The sequence below is a fragment of the Geospiza fortis genome, unplaced genomic scaffold, assembly GCF_000277835.1.
Source record: "Geospiza fortis unplaced genomic scaffold, GeoFor_1.0 scaffold117, whole genome shotgun sequence".
NCBI classification, from domain to species: Eukaryota; Metazoa; Chordata; class Aves; order Passeriformes; family Thraupidae; genus Geospiza; species Geospiza fortis.
The window spans coordinates 478,691-495,802 of NW_005054500.1; the positions used below are offsets into that span (position 1 = coordinate 478,691).

At 49.8% G+C, this 17,112-nt stretch overlaps 1 protein-coding gene across 2 annotated transcripts in view; it reads left to right on the forward strand.

Annotated features, from left to right (window-relative positions):
* The window catches only part of LOC102034196 (vascular endothelial growth factor receptor kdr-like), a 127,099-nt gene that overhangs the window by 27,397 nt on the left and 82,590 nt on the right, over nucleotides 1–17,112 (forward strand). For both annotated transcript variants that reach the window (XM_031063374.1, XM_031063375.1), the window contains exons 2-3: nucleotides 6,282–6,378; nucleotides 10,147–10,349. In XM_031063374.1, the coding sequence (XP_030919234.1) occupies nucleotides 6,282–6,378; nucleotides 10,147–10,349 (300 nt within the window). The remainder of the gene's footprint in view (nucleotides 1–6,281; nucleotides 6,379–10,146; nucleotides 10,350–17,112) is intronic.

Consider the following 17,112-nt stretch of genomic DNA (forward strand, 5'->3'; position numbering starts at 1 on the left):
AATCCCAAAAGCTGGGCCAAAGCCTTATCTTATCTCCAAACACTTTCTCCACTTAGCAGTTGTTTTTACTGTGCTGTTGTTGACGTCTCCCCGCTCCAGACTAATGATTTAATTTTTCGTTGTTGTCACTTTGGATCATTTACACCCCAACTGCTGCCTCTGGCTGAGCCACACACAACTTCCATTTGCAGCAGGCACAGAGGAATGGCTGGGAACTGCTCCCCTCTCTCGTGACTCAGCTGAGCAAATCCTGCCTTCCCTGGCTGGCAAAATCAATGGAAACAGGAATCCTGTTGCTTTGCCAGAGGTACTCTTGGGTTAACACTTGCATTTGAATATCCTGAAGGAACCTTTGCCACGTCTCCTGATGAGTTTGTGATTGCTAATTTAATTTTGGATGAACTTCTTCAGCTTCTGTAGGAAGGGAAGCTTTGGCTCTGGCCTGGAGGTTCTCAGCTCTGTGCCCACCCACAGCAGAGCCACCCTGGGGGACTCCTGGTTATTTTGACATGGAAAACCACAGGAAGAGAGGTTTCTAGTAACCATTCCCCTCAAACAAACAGAGGAAATAGAAAATCTTTAAAAGCTGATGAACCGTTTTCCTTATAAATAGTTCAGCTGGAATAGCAGGCAAGGGAGAGAGGCCTGGCCAGAGGTGGTGAGAGGCTGAACCCCTTCTCACCTCCTCCTCCTCTAGGAAAAGTGGTTTAGCACAGAGGAGATGCACAGGAGAAGATGAAGGGTTTCAAACTTCACTGACAAATTATTATCCTCAAAAGACACATGGAGAATTGAGAGAGCAAATAACCTGACCCAAAGCAGCCCCCTGAGCACAGGAAATGGGAGAGAGGCACTCAAACCACATTAGGTCTAGAGGGGAAGTTTTCCCCGAGCAGTTCTGACCCACACATTCCCCACCTGCAGCCCATCATGGGGCCTTTGCCCTCTGCACTGACTCAGTTCCCATCAGTGCCTCGATACAGAACTCAGCAGCCAGCAGAAAAGACAAAAATTGGGAGGTTTTTCTCTGACTTACAGCCAAGACCTTCCCCACAAGAGCCTCCTTCCCCTCTGCTGGGAAAGTCAATGGCAGCAATAACATGTCATTTAGAAGATCCTGCATTGTGCATAGAGAGCACAAAACATTTCATTAAAGTTGAGGAGAATCAAAAATCCTATCTCCAAATTCACAACAAAAAGAGGGGTGGAGATGGGTCTCTTTAGGTATTTGCTACTGTCTTTTTAAATCTTTAAAAATAATAGAAAACCACTTGAGTGTAACAAATGAAAGCTGATTCCAGGAGCTGAAGACTTAATAAAACCACCAAATATTGCAAGGCTTGTGATCCAATAATGCTGGCAGTGCTGTGGTGCCTTCTCTTTTCATGGGGGTAACCTTGAAATAAATCCTAAGATGATTACAGGCCATTGGTTTAAACACACATGGCTTTTCAGTGAATCCCTGCGCTCTCCAATTCCAGCAAAAATAGATTTCCTTGGGGATAGAAGCATGAAAATGCCCTTTGAAAGGGACACCTGCTCATTTCCAGGTGTGCTTACGCTGTGCTGGTGATGAAGTGCCCTGGCAGCTCAGAGGGGAGAACATTGTCCTTTCCTGGGTGTCATTTCTGCAGCAGGGTTTGGAGGGTCTGCCTTGCCCAGGTTTTCCTGGGAGGAGGGCAGGGAACAGCTCTGCCTCTGCACCAGCCCAGTCACTGGTGGTCACCTCTCACTGGGCACAGGGCAGGGTGTGGTGTGTGGACACCTCCTGGTGTTCCAGAGGGTTCCTGGAGCTTCTGGTCCAGGCTCAGGACTTGTGATTGCCTGCCTTTCCTTTCCAGGCAAGCACAGCTCACAGGAGCATCCTCAGCAATGGCAAAACAGATTTTTAACGCTGAGTCAGTGCAGAGGGCAAAGGCCCCCATGATGGGCTGCAGGTGGGGAATGTGTGGGTCAGAACTGCTCGGGGAAAACTTCCCCTCTAGACCTAATGTGGTTTGAGTGCCTCTCTCCCATTTCCTGTGCTCAGGGGGCTGCTTTGGGTCAGGTTATTTGCTCTCTCAATTCTCCATGTGTCTTTTGAGGATAATAATTTGTCAGTGAAGTTTGAAACCCTTCATCTTTTCCTGTACTGTCACCCTCCTTCCCTGACTCAAATCAGCTCCAAACTCTGACTCCCAGTCCCTTCCAAGGGGCTCTGAGGTGCCCTGGGCCCAGCTCTCTGCACAGGAGTGCCTTTACACACATGAATAGTCCATGGAGCTCACTCACCCATGTGCACCAAGCTGTTTGTGTGCCCAAGCCCTCATGCCATCCCTGCTCTAACCTGCCTCATTTTGCTGCCAGCACAGCCCTCTCTGCTCTGCCCAGCAGTGATTTCCTCTGAAGCAGAGGCTGTGCGGGCTCTGCTCCCTCAGCTCTCCCTGCGGCCAGAAGGGATCCCCGGACCCTTAATCAGGGATCACATTGCCTGAGCTGTCACTGAGCCACACCCAGGCACAGCCAGGCTCACAGCCATCTGTGAGGGCTGTGCCAGGGAGAGCTGCAGTGCCCAGAGGATGCCTGGAGGAAGGCTGTTACAATTAAAAACAGAGATTAAAAATACTTTTTATCCACGCTCACTGCTGGGCCCAGTGTGGAGCATCAGGCTGTGCGTGGGAGGGATCTCCCTGTGCCAAGTGAGATGGAGTTGGAAACCATCTGACAGAGAGGTGAGGGAGGTCACCCATTACCCTCTGCCTGGGGAGCCTCCTGTGTTTAATGCTGGCCGTGCTACAAAATCAGATTATCCCAGGAAAAGCAGTTTTCAATATATTTTTCTCCCCTGGATAATGTATCAGTCAACCTTTCACATTTGGCTCCCGAGGATTTGTGGTTGTGCTGTGTTTGCGGTTTCCACCGCCGAGAGCAGAATGTTAAAGCCTGAACTGGAGGTAGGAATGAACTCCCAGAGTCAGAAATGGTGCAGTGAGGCTCTGGGCAGAGGCTCTGTCCTCACCTGGGCTCTTTCCAGGGGCATCTCCAGGCTGGAGATGCTGCTCTTGTCTTGCTGGGGCCAACCTGTGCTGGCAGCAGCCAAGGCAGGGCAGGGAGTGAGGAGCCTGAGCAGAGGTGTCCCTCCCCTGAGCAGCCTGTCCTTCCCCCATGGCTCACACAGGGGATGTGCTGCTGAGACCCCTTTGTGCTGCTGAGACCCCTTTGTGCTGCTGAGACCCCTTTGTGGCTCTGCCAGACCGGCAGGATTGTCACTCCAGCACCTCATCTCAAACCATGCCAGGGCATCTAGGGAAGGATGTGCCCCAGGAGCACACCCAGAGCAGGGTCAGCTCCACAGGGGATGGCAGGGACAGCTGTGGCACCCAGGACTCTTATTGTGGCTCTCACAAGGAGCTTTGCCATGGTCATGACACAGTAATGATGGCTTGCTTTTAATTTTATGTCCCTTGTAGCCCTAGAGCAGGACCAAAATTATTTATCAGGGAGGAGAGGACAATGTTCTCTTAGGCCGGGGCATTGGAATTTGAGCAGTGCAATCAGAGCACTTCAGCTGCAGCAAGATCCAGCCCAGCAGGTCTCCATCTCCACCCTGGGTCCTGGCTTTAGGGACAAAGGTTGGGGAGCAGGGCTGTGGAAAAGAGGGGGTGCACTGCCAGGAATGTGCTTAATTCTCCTGCGCAGCATCCTAACACCTTCATAAAGGCATGAATCTCCTCAAACACACACAGCTAATATGAAAGTGGAGCTGATCCTTCCTCCTCATCCAACATACCCTGGGGCTGTCCCCAGCTTTGCCTCCTAAAAGACAAGTCTAGCTCTAAAGGGGCCAGGGGAGGTTATGAACATTGTGAGGTCTCACTCTGCCAGTTTGGCATTAGGTGTTCTGCCCTAGCACAGCCTGACCTTGCCCCCATGACTCTCTCTGTTTTGCCCTCAAAATGTTCTTTTCCCAGCCCACTCAGCAGTGGTGTGGGGCACAGGCTGTTTATATAAACCCTCTGTCACCTGCCAGCAGGAACCAGATGTGTGTGGCACAGGAATTCTCCTCCTGTCCTCTGTGGAGTAGAAAAGCACTGAAATTCCACTTTGCTTATTCTGTTCTTCAGCTCCTGAAGCCAAAATAAACTTTGGGCAAGAAGTAACTCAGAAGCAAAACCAGAATAATTGAAAAATACTTTTATTTCTCTTAGCAAGAATGGTGTCAAATGTTGTAAAAGCCTGAAGATTCTACAGTCAGAGCAGAGCTCAGGCTCTGACCCCAGACCCTCTGACAGTGCCACACTTGCTCAGGAGAGCTACAATCCAGAGGCTGAGCCCCTCCTAAGCCCTAAGAACAACTGAAGGCACAAGAGGAGAGAAATAATTTTGTTTCAAACCCCAGGATTTTCTAAGTCCTGGCTGAAGTCACAGCATCAAGAGCCCAGAGCAGATCCTGGGAGAGCTACACGGACCCCAACCCCCCTCAGCTGGCAAATTCATGGCATTTGACAGACAAATTGGAAGCTGTTGGCCATATCCTGGAGCATTTTTGCAAAGCTCAGCACAGTCAGTCTGAGGGAGCTGTGAAATGCCTCAGCACCATGAGAGAACCTGTGCCAAGCTCAGCCCATTCCCGGTGGGAACTGGCTCTGCCTGGAAACCAGAGGGGCCTTGGAGCCAAGAGCAAGGATGGGCTTGCCTGGCAGTGGCTCCTCCTGCAGAGTTTGGGGCTTTTTCTGTTGGTTCTCAGCTCAATGTGGTGCTGCTCCCTGTGTGTGCCATCCTGAGGATGTTGAGGAATGGCAGTGCTTCCCAAACAAATGGGAACTGCAGGGCTGGAGCCCCCAGCTGCTCTGCTTGCCCAGCATGCCATGGAAAGGCAGTTTGGAGGTGCTAAATAATGTCACACAGAGCCACTGGAGGGAGCTGGGGTTGGCCAGACCCCAAGGGCCTTGGAGATGGAGCAGCCGTGGCAGAGCAGGGGGAGTGGGCTGGATCTGTGTCTGGTGGCCAGGACTGGTTCAAAGCCTCAGCCAGGATCTGTAGGGAGGGTCAGGGGCTCCAAGGCAGTCCAGCACCGTGGTGTCTGGGCAGGATCCCCTCTGAAGGACTCTGTGGTGCCATGAGGTTACTTGGCATCTGCTGAGTTCCTGATGGGAGCTCCAAGAGCTCCTGGAAGAAGCCAGAGACTCCAAAGTGGGAGTGAGTCACTGCCCACACTGATGCCAGGCAGAGAGCAATTTACTGAAATCAAGCAGCTCGGAGATGAGAGTAGAGAGGTGGGGGCAGGAAAATCACTGCTTCATGCAGTTGAAAAGTTAAAGCCTAGTGTTTCTCTTTCTGCCAGATATGTTATCTCCCTGTCTGCTGCAAATCATGCCCGTGCTGGGAGCCCAGGGAGGATTTCTGCCTTATCGAGTTTGAGGCACAGGAGAAGAGAGAAATCTGAAGAGCAGGAGGGGAAAGAAAACACGGCTTTAATGTCAGAGCTTTGGAAGTGGAGATCCTTATCAGAGCCTGGTTTCTCCTCTCCTTGATTATGTTACTTTGAATTTGGACAAAGCAACCAGCCTGGCCAACCTCCACTTCTGGTTCTTCTGTTTCACTTTCTGAACATTGTCTCATTGTAGATGAACACTCAGATTGTCCCTAGGGACAGTTCCACAGGCAGGAGACATTTCCTGGGCCAGGAGATGATGAGAGAGATCTTTGTCACTGCTGTCATTAATGCCCCTGGTCATCAGAGACCTGACAAAATCACAGATTCCCCTGGGAGCATTACCCCAACCACAGTGCCCACAGAGCCTGGGGTTCAGCTCAGATGCAGAATTTGGGAATGGTCATTTAGGAAACACCAGGTCTTCCAATTTGCCTTTAATATCACAGTTGCTTCACAGAGCTGTTCCCCAGAATTATTGTTTTCTCCCATTAATTAAAAAGTAATGTATGAGTTCACCCATCAAATTATTTTCCAAGGACGTGACTCCTTCCATTTTTATATGTGTGCAAAATCCTTTTGACACAGATCTGTTCTCCTAAATCTGCAATAATTCAGTAATAAAGCTGGCTCAAAACACTACTGGCAGAAATGCAGGTGCTTGGTGTCAGAAAAGAAAGAGAGGAATAAAGGAAACAAAAACAAACTGAGGGCATCTCCTGGCCAAGGATAAATGCAGCACTGTGTGGGTCCCCAAATTAGGAACTATTTACAAAACAAAGAGTTTGTCTCGAGTGCATTGTGCTGCTTTGACACCACTGAATAGCCCGTCTAAACTAATAATGGTTTCTTCCTTTTTTTGGGTCAGGTCTCGCTGAGGAAGAGCTTCTTCAAAAACCAAGGCTGAGCACTTCCAAGGACCAAATCGTCATCTCACCAGGAGACACCCTAAAAATAAAATGCTGGTAAGGATTGCTCCAAACAATGCTGGATTTTTGTCCTTCTGTTGATTGGTTTGGCCCAGCAGAGCTCCAGGACAGAGCAGAGCCTGATGCTCGGCCAGCTGGGAGCTGGGGCTGTGTGGAGGGAGTTGGATGGGCTGTGACAGAGCAGGGAGGGGAGTCTGGGGTCAGCTTGGCCAAGTGCTTTGTGTTGTGTTGTTCAGGGGCCCAAGCAAAGCCCTGAGTCAGCACAGGGGAGAGCTCATGGCAGTGGGACGTGCTGTGCTTGAGGACATGGCTGGAAATCCTCCCTGAAACAGGGGCAGATTCAGCTCCTCTGCAGCTAAAATCACTCCTTTGCTCCCTGTCCATGAGGGAACAACAAAGATCACCAGGAACTGCCACCTAGCCCATCACAGACACTTAAATAAGCAGCAGTCACTGTGTGTACATTCAAAGACGCAGCCAGTTTAAACATAACATGTTCTTTAAATCAAATTTAACCAGGACTTGTGAAAAACCAAAGTGCTGCTGCTGTAAATCACAGCAGTGCCTCAGTCCTGGCACAATGTGTGCCACCAGCCATGCAAGGACCAGCAGGATTTTGGTGATGACAAGGAGAGGATGCTCTGGGAACAGGGATACAGCTGACATATGAGGAAGGAGCAAACCCAGAGCACTCTGCTGTGCCAGAACATGCAGCAGCTGCTGGGTCCCACAAAAGGCCCCAGACTGAGATGGATGGAGGTGTTACTTGTTCTGAGTGGGATTTTTACACTTCACTACTGCCAGAGGATGTTTCTCAGGTTTTTCTCTGAGAGTGTTGTAGGAAAAAAGCCCAAGGTAACACAAATTCTCACAATTTCTCTCTCTCTCTCACACACACATGGATTTTACACCTTCTTGCAAAGGTTCCCTTGGCTGGCGCCACTACCTGGATGGTTTCCTGCAACAGAAGTTACTGAAAACAGGAAAAAAAAAGCAGTGAGGAGATGAATCTAAGCTTTAGGTTTCGCTGACACATCCCTTCTGATTTTTGTCCCAGACTATTTAATTCTTTGTTATAGTGAAAGGTGAATGGGCTCAGACTGTGTAAATTTGGGATGTCTTCTGGAGTGTGAGGCAGCTTTTTTCCAAATCCCTCCAGCTTGCCATGTGGCTTACGAGGTCACAATAACCTTCCAGTGGTATTTTTAGCTTGGCAAACAGCAAACATGATGGCAATAAAGTCTGAGCAGTCCTTTAACATCTCAGTGGTGCTCTCCATAAAACCTGAGTGGACTCAAAGTCCCTGGGGTGCCCCAGGCCAATTAAATCAACATTTCCCAGCAGTTCTCCATCCCCCACCTGTTTAATCTGGAGGAGCACCCTACTTTTCTCGTATCACCAAATCAATAAATAATTGAAGGAGTTACAAGCACTTCAGTCCCACATTGCTTTATGGATGCAAAGCAAGAAATCCTCATGACAGGTCTGAGAAACACAAGAGGGTGTGAGCATGGGGTGTAACATGGGACCAGGGCCCAGAGCACTTCAGCTCCTTGGCTCAGGCGATTAAAACCTGGGAAGAGAAGGAAACTGTGGTTTCAGAATGCAAGAATCCCTGGATCAGCCCCTCTGGGGATGTCTGCCCTCCTGCCTCCTCTGCCACACTCACAGGTTAGCTCCTGGTCCAGGGGAGCTCTGGAATTCTTTGTGCTTCCAGGGGCATTTGGGCTGTGTGGGGCACAGCCCCAGCAGGTCTGCAGGAATGTCCATCCTCCCTTCGACTCTGGGCTTTTGAGGTTCTTGGCCAAGATTTCCTGGTTTGTGGTAGTGGGGCCAAAGCTGCTGCTGCCACTCCCTTCTGGCAGATGTGTGAAAATCCCAAAGCAACAGCCAAAGGCTTCACCTTCCACCAGGATAATGGATGTAGGGGGAGAAAGCTTTAAGGAAGCACAGGTGTGAAATGCCAGTGCTGCCCTGCAGAGCCGCCAGAGCTTGGATGGACACCAGAGGGGTGTGGGTGACGAGGGGCAGGGACACAGTGACGTGCTGGGATCTGTGTCTCCGTGTGAACTGGCTCTGTTCCCTATTCCAGGCCAGCAATCCCAGTCCTGGAGTCACCAGTGACGTTGGTAGGGTGGGCCAGAGCTCTGGGTGCTCGGAAGGACAATGGGAAGCTGCTCTGACGTGGGGTGGGACTGTCCAACCACCAGAACATCCAAGAACAAGGGCGAGGCTGCTCAGCAGAGAGGATATTCCCGCTTTGCCAGTGCTCCCGTCAGCCTGGTGCTGAGAATAACCTCAAGAGCTCCACGTCCGCCTCCTCTCCAGGAAGGCGACAGAGGGACGGGCAGGAGCGAGGGCCAAGAGGATGTTTGTGGAAATGTCACTGGATGTCCTGGCAAACGTGCTCTGACTGCACCTATTGCACCCCTGCAGGCCACTGGAACTCTGAGTCCTTGGCTAACTGGGAATTTCATACATTCACACTTTGGGCATTGCCATCTCAGTCCTGGGTCAGCATGCCTGCACTGGATTTCTCCCTGGCAGCACCGAGCTGAGGAAGTCCAGGGATTCTCACTCCTTCCTCAGCCCAGCAAATGCCAGTGGGAACTGTGAGTGAGAAGGGAGAGCCAACCCCCCTGTTCTCGGGAAGAGTGCAAACACACACACAACTCCCTCTCTCCAGCACCAACTTCTTCCCCAGGAAAATCCACAGGAGATTAACCCCCAACCTGCCAGTTTTCACATTAAAAACCAGTTTTTTACAAAAACCACCATCATCTTCAATTCCTAGGCCTGTGTGGTAGCTCTGGTCCATCCCCAGAGCCCTCAGAGGGAGCTCCAGGAGCTCCTGCTGCCATGGCCTGATGCTTCCAGCACATCCAGCTGTGACTTAGATCAGCTGGGAGCTCTGGGTCCCACAGCAGGTGACACCCAGGCCCTGCTTTTTGGCCTGAACTCCATGGAATTGCATTTTTCATGAACTGTGCTCGGAGATCCAGCAGCAGAGTGGTCAGGTGGGGTGAATGTCTCATCCTCTGCCCTCCTGGCTTGATGTTCTGGCTGCTGCCACAAGGGGAATTGGAAAAAATGTGTCCTGAGCAGATATTCCCAGATTTGTAACCTGATTAGTTTCAGGCCCTTCACAAAAATCAAGACTGAGTCACTGCTGATTAAGCAAGAAAGGTGATGAAAAATTACATAAATATCCTCATCTCTCCATGCAGCCTCAGTGCAAGAAAATATACATTAATTTAGCTGTTAAAATATGCAAAATCCTCCTCCTCGAACAAACATATAATTTCATCTGATGCTTTGTAATGTTTGAAGTGGCTAAAATACAGTGTTATAAAAACAAACTTGTGTTCAGGCAGTGTGTTAGAAGAGAAATTAAACTTTTCTCCAGGAGCTTGCTGCAGTTCCCAGGGAGTATTTCAGGAATGTCTGGGGAACAGTGCAAGGTGATCCAGCTCAATTTCTGATGGGTGGAAGTGCAAACAGGAAGTATCATTTGGGTTTGATGTGTGGAGGGGTGACTAGTGGGTTAGCTGGGGTAAAGTTTTCTGGGTCTCCTAGGAGGTTGGGGGAGAATAGGGCCAGGGAGATGAGTAGTGAAAGTATTAGTACAAACCCTATAATGTCTTTGACAGTGCAGTATGGGTGGAAGGGGATTTTGTCACAGTCTCGGCGACCTTTACAATTTTTTTGGGATTGGCAAGGGTAGGAGCACTGGGAAGGACTGGTGCAGGAAGAAGCCCCAGTTTTGCCCGAATGCAGTGTAATTTGGACGTGTTGTGCTGGCAGGGGAGCCCCGTCGGTGAGCTGGCAGCTGAGGGAGGACAACCCGCGCGTGCACGTGAGCGGCTGCCGCGATGGCCCCAGGCTGGGCTGCAGCCAGCTCGTCCTCAGGAGAGCCACGGCCAACGACACCGGCTACTTCAGCTGTGCCCTCAGCAGCACCCCCGAGCACCAGGGGCTCGTGGCCAGGGTCTATGTCTTTGTCCAAGGTAAGGATTCTGCTTTTTAAGTAGTGTTGGGCTCTGGGAGCTGCGTGAGGCAGAACCAGCAGTGCAGGGACTTCCACCTCTCTGCTGGCCCAGGAGGGAGCAGAAGCTCTGACACTCTGAACAGACCAAATGCATCTGGTTTTTCATGGCAGCTGAATTCCCAGGGACATGGATGTGAGAACCAGAGATTACCCATCCTGTTCAGTTCAGGACTTGAAGGCTGGATTGTCCCATCAGTTTAGTGTCCCAAGTAACAGCTACTTCCTTAAACATCCTTTTCTTTTAAGACTAAATTCTTCAATCCTGAAGGACTTTGCTGTCACAGTGCCTTTCCAAAGGCACATCCTGAATGCCCAAGCCCTCTCTCTTTCCCTTCCTCCCCAGGCATGGGCCTTCCCAGCAGAATGCTTTGTAATTCCTCCCCTCCTACACATTTGTCCTTATATCTGTGAGACATTCCTAGCAGAGTTGGGTGACTGCATTGGATATATTTTACTGTAAAAAGTGTCCCATTGCTCATTTTTGTTCCCTTTGAGCTGCCTCTCTCCCACATTTCAGAATAATTGAATTCAGATCCAGGAATTAAAGGAAGCAGGAACTTCAGAGGAGCATGGTCCTCTGTGATTAAGTGAATGCAACCTATTGAACCACCATTCCAATAATGGGAATTTTTGTTAGAATATTCCCCCCAAATACTGAGTTTTTTTCAAATCTACTTGACAAATGCATTACTAAACACTGAATCATCTTGGATCTTCCAAGCTGAGATTATGACTCCTCAGATGAAGGAGCTGACTTTTAGTGCCTTGAATAGGAGATGACATGAACTCTTCTGGTGCTGGATTGGCTCACCCTTCACTTGCCCACAAATAATCATGCGAATTAATTTCATTTTCCTGGTAAAAGCCAATTTGTGGTTCTTTGAATCCTCTTACACAAATGCTGCAGAGGCAGTGAGTTTGTCTGATGGTATTTGAAGAGAGCTGCAAACCTACACCTCCAGAAAACACAAATCTTGCCTGTCAGCTCTGACTCAGGGTCTCAGGGTGTTGCCAATGATGGTGAAGCAACACAAGAAGTGATTTCCATCTCCCAGGGGACTCTGATACATCCACACAGCTAAATTCAGCTCTTGCACCTCCAGGTGAACACACCTGCTCGATTCATGTGGGTGACACTTTCCTGCCTGTTGAAAACAGTCCCATTTTACCCTTATCCTGCTTTCCCAGCAAGTTTTCCTCTAATTGGAAAGTGCTTTTTGGCGTTACTTCTTAGTTCCTGAAGCAATTTTTTTTCTCCCTTTCTATTTCCTTTCTCTGTTTTTTTCTTGGTGCTCTAGTTGCTTTATCCACCCTGGTTCTTGTGCTGAGCTGTTTCCTTTTCCCATTACACCCAGCTCAGATGCCCCAGGTCCAGCATTGTTAACCCAGCCTGTCCCACGCTCCAGGAAACTCAATTCTCTGTCCAGATTCAGTGCCCTGGCTGCCTACCCAGCCCCTCATTACTCTGTGGCAGGAGCACGTGCAGGAAACGTTGCGGAACTTTTGGGACTGCCTGAGCACTTTCCTGAAGAAAATATCCCAAGTTATGAAATGCCTCGCCAGGGATGCTCTTGGAACAGAGCTGATCTAAAAAAAAAGGCAGGATGTCCTCCTGCTTGCCAAGGTTCTCCTGACAAACAGCACAAAATCACCCTCTCAGGTGCACTTTAATTGTGTCCCACGTCCTCCCTGCTCTAAAAGCTCTTACTCAGACTCCTGTGCTTGAAAAGCCATGGAAGGAAAAGTGGGTGGAAAATCCTCTGGCTTGTCCTGTGCACCCCAAAGCAGGGCTCTGCCCCAGGAGCTGCAGGTTCCTGCTGGGATCTGCCCTGCCAGGCTGAGGAAGCTGCTTGGTCCTGTGAAATTAAGCTATTTATACCTCAGCATGGATCTGTCCTCAGGGCATGCTCTTCCTGCCGTTCAGTTCCTGTGGATATTTGTTAGAAGCCAGCAGACTGCCCTGGAGATGAGGAAACTGCTCTGGACTTAAACAAGAAGTTCAGAGCACACCTATGGCTTTCTTCAATGTTTAAACTTGCCTTTTGAAGGAAATTGCTGTGGCAGTGTCTGGGCAGCACTGAGAATCCCATCAGCTGTCTCCAAGTGAGGGAATTCACAGATTCTGGCAGTGCCAGACAGGGGTGAGGCTCAAAGCTCATCTCTGTGGATGTTTTGTGGAGAGAGCAAGTGCTCAGCGGGGTGTTTGTGAGGCTGAGCCAGGTGCAGGCAGAAAATGTGGAGCCAGCCCCTGAAGGCTGGAGATTCCTCTGAGGTTACAAACCATTATTGCCAAAAAAGGAAGGGGAATGGTATTTTCCCTTCATTCCTGGCCGGCCGCTTGACACTGAGATGAGAACATGATTGTATCGGAAGCCCTGTTATTGGCCATTATTTCCTGTGCTGCTCCTGCTTTCCCAGCCTCCCTGGAGGGCTCTGGGAGCTCTGGCAGGACCTGGCACTCACAGCTCTCCCTGTGGGGTGGTGGAGCTGTGACCCTGCTCATCCCTGGGGTCAGGAGGGGCAGCTGCCACCCCTCAGCTGCGCTTGGGCACTGAGGGAGGCACAGCTCAGGAGCTTCATCCTGAATTAATTGTTCCCGAGGCCTATTCTGCCTCCTGCTGCAGCTGCAAGTCCCAAGGATCATCATTAAAAAGGAAGACAATCCCTTCTCCTGTTGCCCATCTCCCTGCTGGAAATACAGAGTAGCCCAGGGCTGGAACAGAAATAGTTGGGAGTTCTTAACTGAGTTAGTTCCATCTCAGCTCTGAGGGATAATCTCTGCAGGGAAAGACACTGCTTCCATCTGCCTTCTGCAGTTACCCCTCCTGACCAGGGACACCTCCCTGTGAGGAATGTCCCCATTTATTGCAGCCTTTGGGATCCCTGTGCCAAGGGACAGGGCAGGTGTGTGAAAATACAGACTGTCCTCTTGACAGTAGTCCCCTCAGTGTGTTATCCACTTTATTCTTATACTGAATCAAAAACAAAGCACTGCTCCAGCTAGGAAAAAAAAAAAACTACTCCAGACAAAACCAGGTCAGCATCCACCCCTTATTCCATCTTTTCCATCATGCCAGGTCCCACATTCCACATTTTCCAATACCCCATTGCCTTTCCTGTCTCACATATACACACAGATATTCCCAGCACATAGAAAATGTAACATGGCTTAGAGAAGGAGGAAGAAAAGGGCAAATCAAGCAAAAAAATTCATTCCACCTTCCCAAAGGGCTACCCCAGGCTCCAGTCTAGACAGGAGTCAGGACTTGCAGCTCTCAGCTATTTGAAATACTGTCAGTGTCAGCAAAGTCAGAGTCCTGGGGGGGTGAGCTGGAAGAGCTCCTGGCTCAAATCCTGCCTCAGCTCCATGTTCCCCCAGCAGCCCCTGTGTCACAGTCAAGGATCTGCTGCACATTTTGTACCCCTGAGTCAGTGATCAGAGCAAGGAACGAGCCCACCCAGTCCTGCTGCCTCCACCTTGTGTGAATTTAGTGCTGAGGTCACTGGAGCTGGGCACATCTTGCCAAAGAGTGTCTGGAAAAGTTCCTCCAGGTTTCCAGGCTGGGATTCCTGCCCACCCCCAATGGCATTTGCTGTGCCACAGCTGTAGGGCTAAAAGAGGCACCTCCTCAATGTATGGGGCCAACAACATCCTTCATCTTTTATGCAAAGCAGGGCTGTTATTCTATTTCTTGAAATAATTATGGCCATGATAGAGCTGCTTCTCAAATAACTGCTTCAGAAACACCAGTCCCACCTCCTCTGAGTGCAGCAGGCACAAAATGCTGTGTGTGAGCCCAGTGCTGGCTGCCCACCAGGGGCTGAGCAGAACAGGGTGGATTCCCCAATTCCTGCTCGTTCCAGTAGGGCTCACTTTGAACACACAAACATTTTAAAAGTGAACAATTAAACAGTGAACATTTGAACAGCGTGTCCTCACACAGAGCCATCAGCTGCTGGTGTTTCACTACCTCAGTGGTAGTCTGAGAGAGGAACACAGGACTAAAGGTGTGATTTGCCTCCACCTCTTTGGTTCTCAGCACTGGTGTTCATGAGAGCAGAGGAAATCCAGAAGATTCCCCCACAGAAAATTTGAGTTCTGACTCCTTGTAAAGCTCATGTGGGAACCATGAAGGCACCAGCCACAGTGAAGCCCTGCCAGGAGTCCAGAGCACGAGGACTGGAAATCAAATTTGAAGCAAGACAGACGTTTTTATGGGAGCACAAGTCCTGCTGAGGCCATTCCAGAGGGAAAAGGGGGATGCATCCAAGCACAACTTGTCCTGCTGGAGCATCTCCCTGCTGGTCAGCTCTAGGAAAGGGCAGGAGTGAAGAGTGTGGTCCAAGAGAGTGAGGAGAGGTGGTCCAAGTGCTGCACCAGGGTGGAGTTCACATCAGCCACAGCCCAGGGATGAGCAGACCCATTGGCCTCATCCCTTTCCCACCATGAGATATCTAAAGGGGCTGGAAGTTCATGGAAGTGCCCCTCAGATGAGATCATATTTTGCTTCTGATGTTCTTTGAAGCTGATTCCTGCCTCCTTAATCCTCTTGACAGTTCACAGAGATAATCAGAAAGTGAGAAACAGAACTGCAGGGCCGGGGTGACAGCTTTGGGCTTTGGCTTGCTTCTCCCAAGATTTTACCAGTGGGAACAGAGCTGGAGCTGCATTTCTTCTTTCTTTGAGGCTGCAGACTTGCTGCCAGACCTGGGCCAGCTGAGATAGGCAGCTGCTGAGCTGGGTGCCCTGCAGATAAAGTGGCTGTCCCTGCCCACAGCAGTGCTGGGAGGGTTGGCTGCAGATCCCAGCTTGGTGTCAGAGCACACGGAACACAGGCTGTGCCCTGGGCAGGACCCTCCAGGATTGAAGGCTGCATCCAAGGGAAAAGCAAGATGCTTTTAGCTCTGAATCAAGGCATTCAGTGTCTTCAAATCACATCCTGAAGGGTCTCACTTTAAAGCAGAGGAGACTTGAAGGATGCGATGAGTGAGCAGTGCCAGCTCCTGACAGCCCAGCAGGGAGAGAGGATCCCTCCCCATGGATCAAGAATTTCTAAATGAAAGCCCAAAGGCCAGAGCCACACACACTTCCTCCACTGCTTCCTTCCTGGTTTTTATCCACTCAGTAGCTGCTAATTGCTGCTGGTGGGAGACCTGTACTTAATGGGGCTTCAGGTAAATCTGGGGAGTATTTTCCACAAAGTCAAACCTGCCTAAAACCTGGTAGGGGTCAGAATTTATAAATTCTTTTGCTGCTTGAAACATAATTCCAGACAAAGCGTGGAGGCTTCTTTTTCTGTGGTGTTTTGTTGGGATTTTTTAAAAATAAGTCTTTCCATTTTGCCTTTATTTGCTTGGCAGCAAGAAGCATTTTGCTTCTAGAATTTTTGAAGTTAACACTTTTTAGAGTAATATTTTTTTCTCTACAAATATTCCTGTGTTCATAACAGTAATCTCCAGGGGAAGAATGCATTTCATTTGACCAAAACAGAATGCTTCATGTTGACTCAGAATGGCTTCTGGGGGTTTTGCAGTCACTTTTGTTTTGCCTAAAGAGAAAATATTCTGCTTTCTGTTTAATCTAAACATTCCACCACCAATTCTTTTCATTGGCCTGCCAAACTGAAAGGTCTTTTATTTTCAAAGATCCAGTTTCAAAACAAGTGCCTTTATAGGAGTTACTCCTGTACCTAGACTGGCAGCTTTGATGGGTCACCAGGGGGAATTCAGCAGGCCAGGCTGTTTCCTTGTGAAGCTTTCCAAAATGCTCTGCCCAAAGTGTCACCGCACTGCTAATGCTGCTATTACTGTAAAGAACAGGTTATAAACCTCCTCTCGATGCTTTTTGACCTTGATGAAGACAAACTTCATGGGGATTATGTCAAAACATGAACTTAAAGAACCTGTGAAACTCTGTGCAGGCTCCCCAGCTTAGGTATGGCTGAGTGAAGAAAATAAATAGCGAGGGCGAGGGAATTATCTTTATCTGGAACAAAGTGAGAGGCAAAATGAGAATGTTGAGGAATTTCACGGACATGAGCAGCAGTGAATGGCTGTCCTCAGAGGCCATTTCGTGCTCATCATCCTCACAGGGCTGGCAGCACCTGAAGGGAGAGGCGATGTCAGCTCCGAGGCTCGGGCTGTGAGACAAATACCACCAGACATATCGCTGTCACGGTGCAGGAATGAAAAAACCCCCAAATCCTGTATAAAATCCTCTGTGTGTGTGTGTCAGGAGGAGGTTTCAGAGGCACAGACACGGAAATAAAGAGCTGTAGGAGAGATTGAATCTACATCCTGCTGAGTGCAGCGCTGAGGGGTTTAAACCCCTCGGCTCCAGGCTGAGGAGGTGTGAGGGGACAGCTGAGATTGCCCAGCTGAGCTGGAAAACCTCCCAAATCTCATCTCCAGCAGCAATTCATCTCCTCTTGGTCACTACGGGCATCTCAACATGAAGGGCTTCAGTGCCTGAAGGAAAACATTTGACCTTAGAGCTGCTTTTGTGTGCTCCTCGCTCGCCGTCTGTCTGTCCCCGGGGCCGGGCAGGCCCTTCCCGCCCCATCCCGGTGCCACCGCTTCCTTGGCTGTGTATTTGTGTTCCCTGCCGAGCCCTGCTGGGGAAACAGCAACACCCTGGCGTGCCTGGGCTTCCTGCAAACTTCCACTGACCTGGGGAGCCAGACATCCAGTCTGAGAGCCATGGAAGGGCCGTTCCCTCGGCT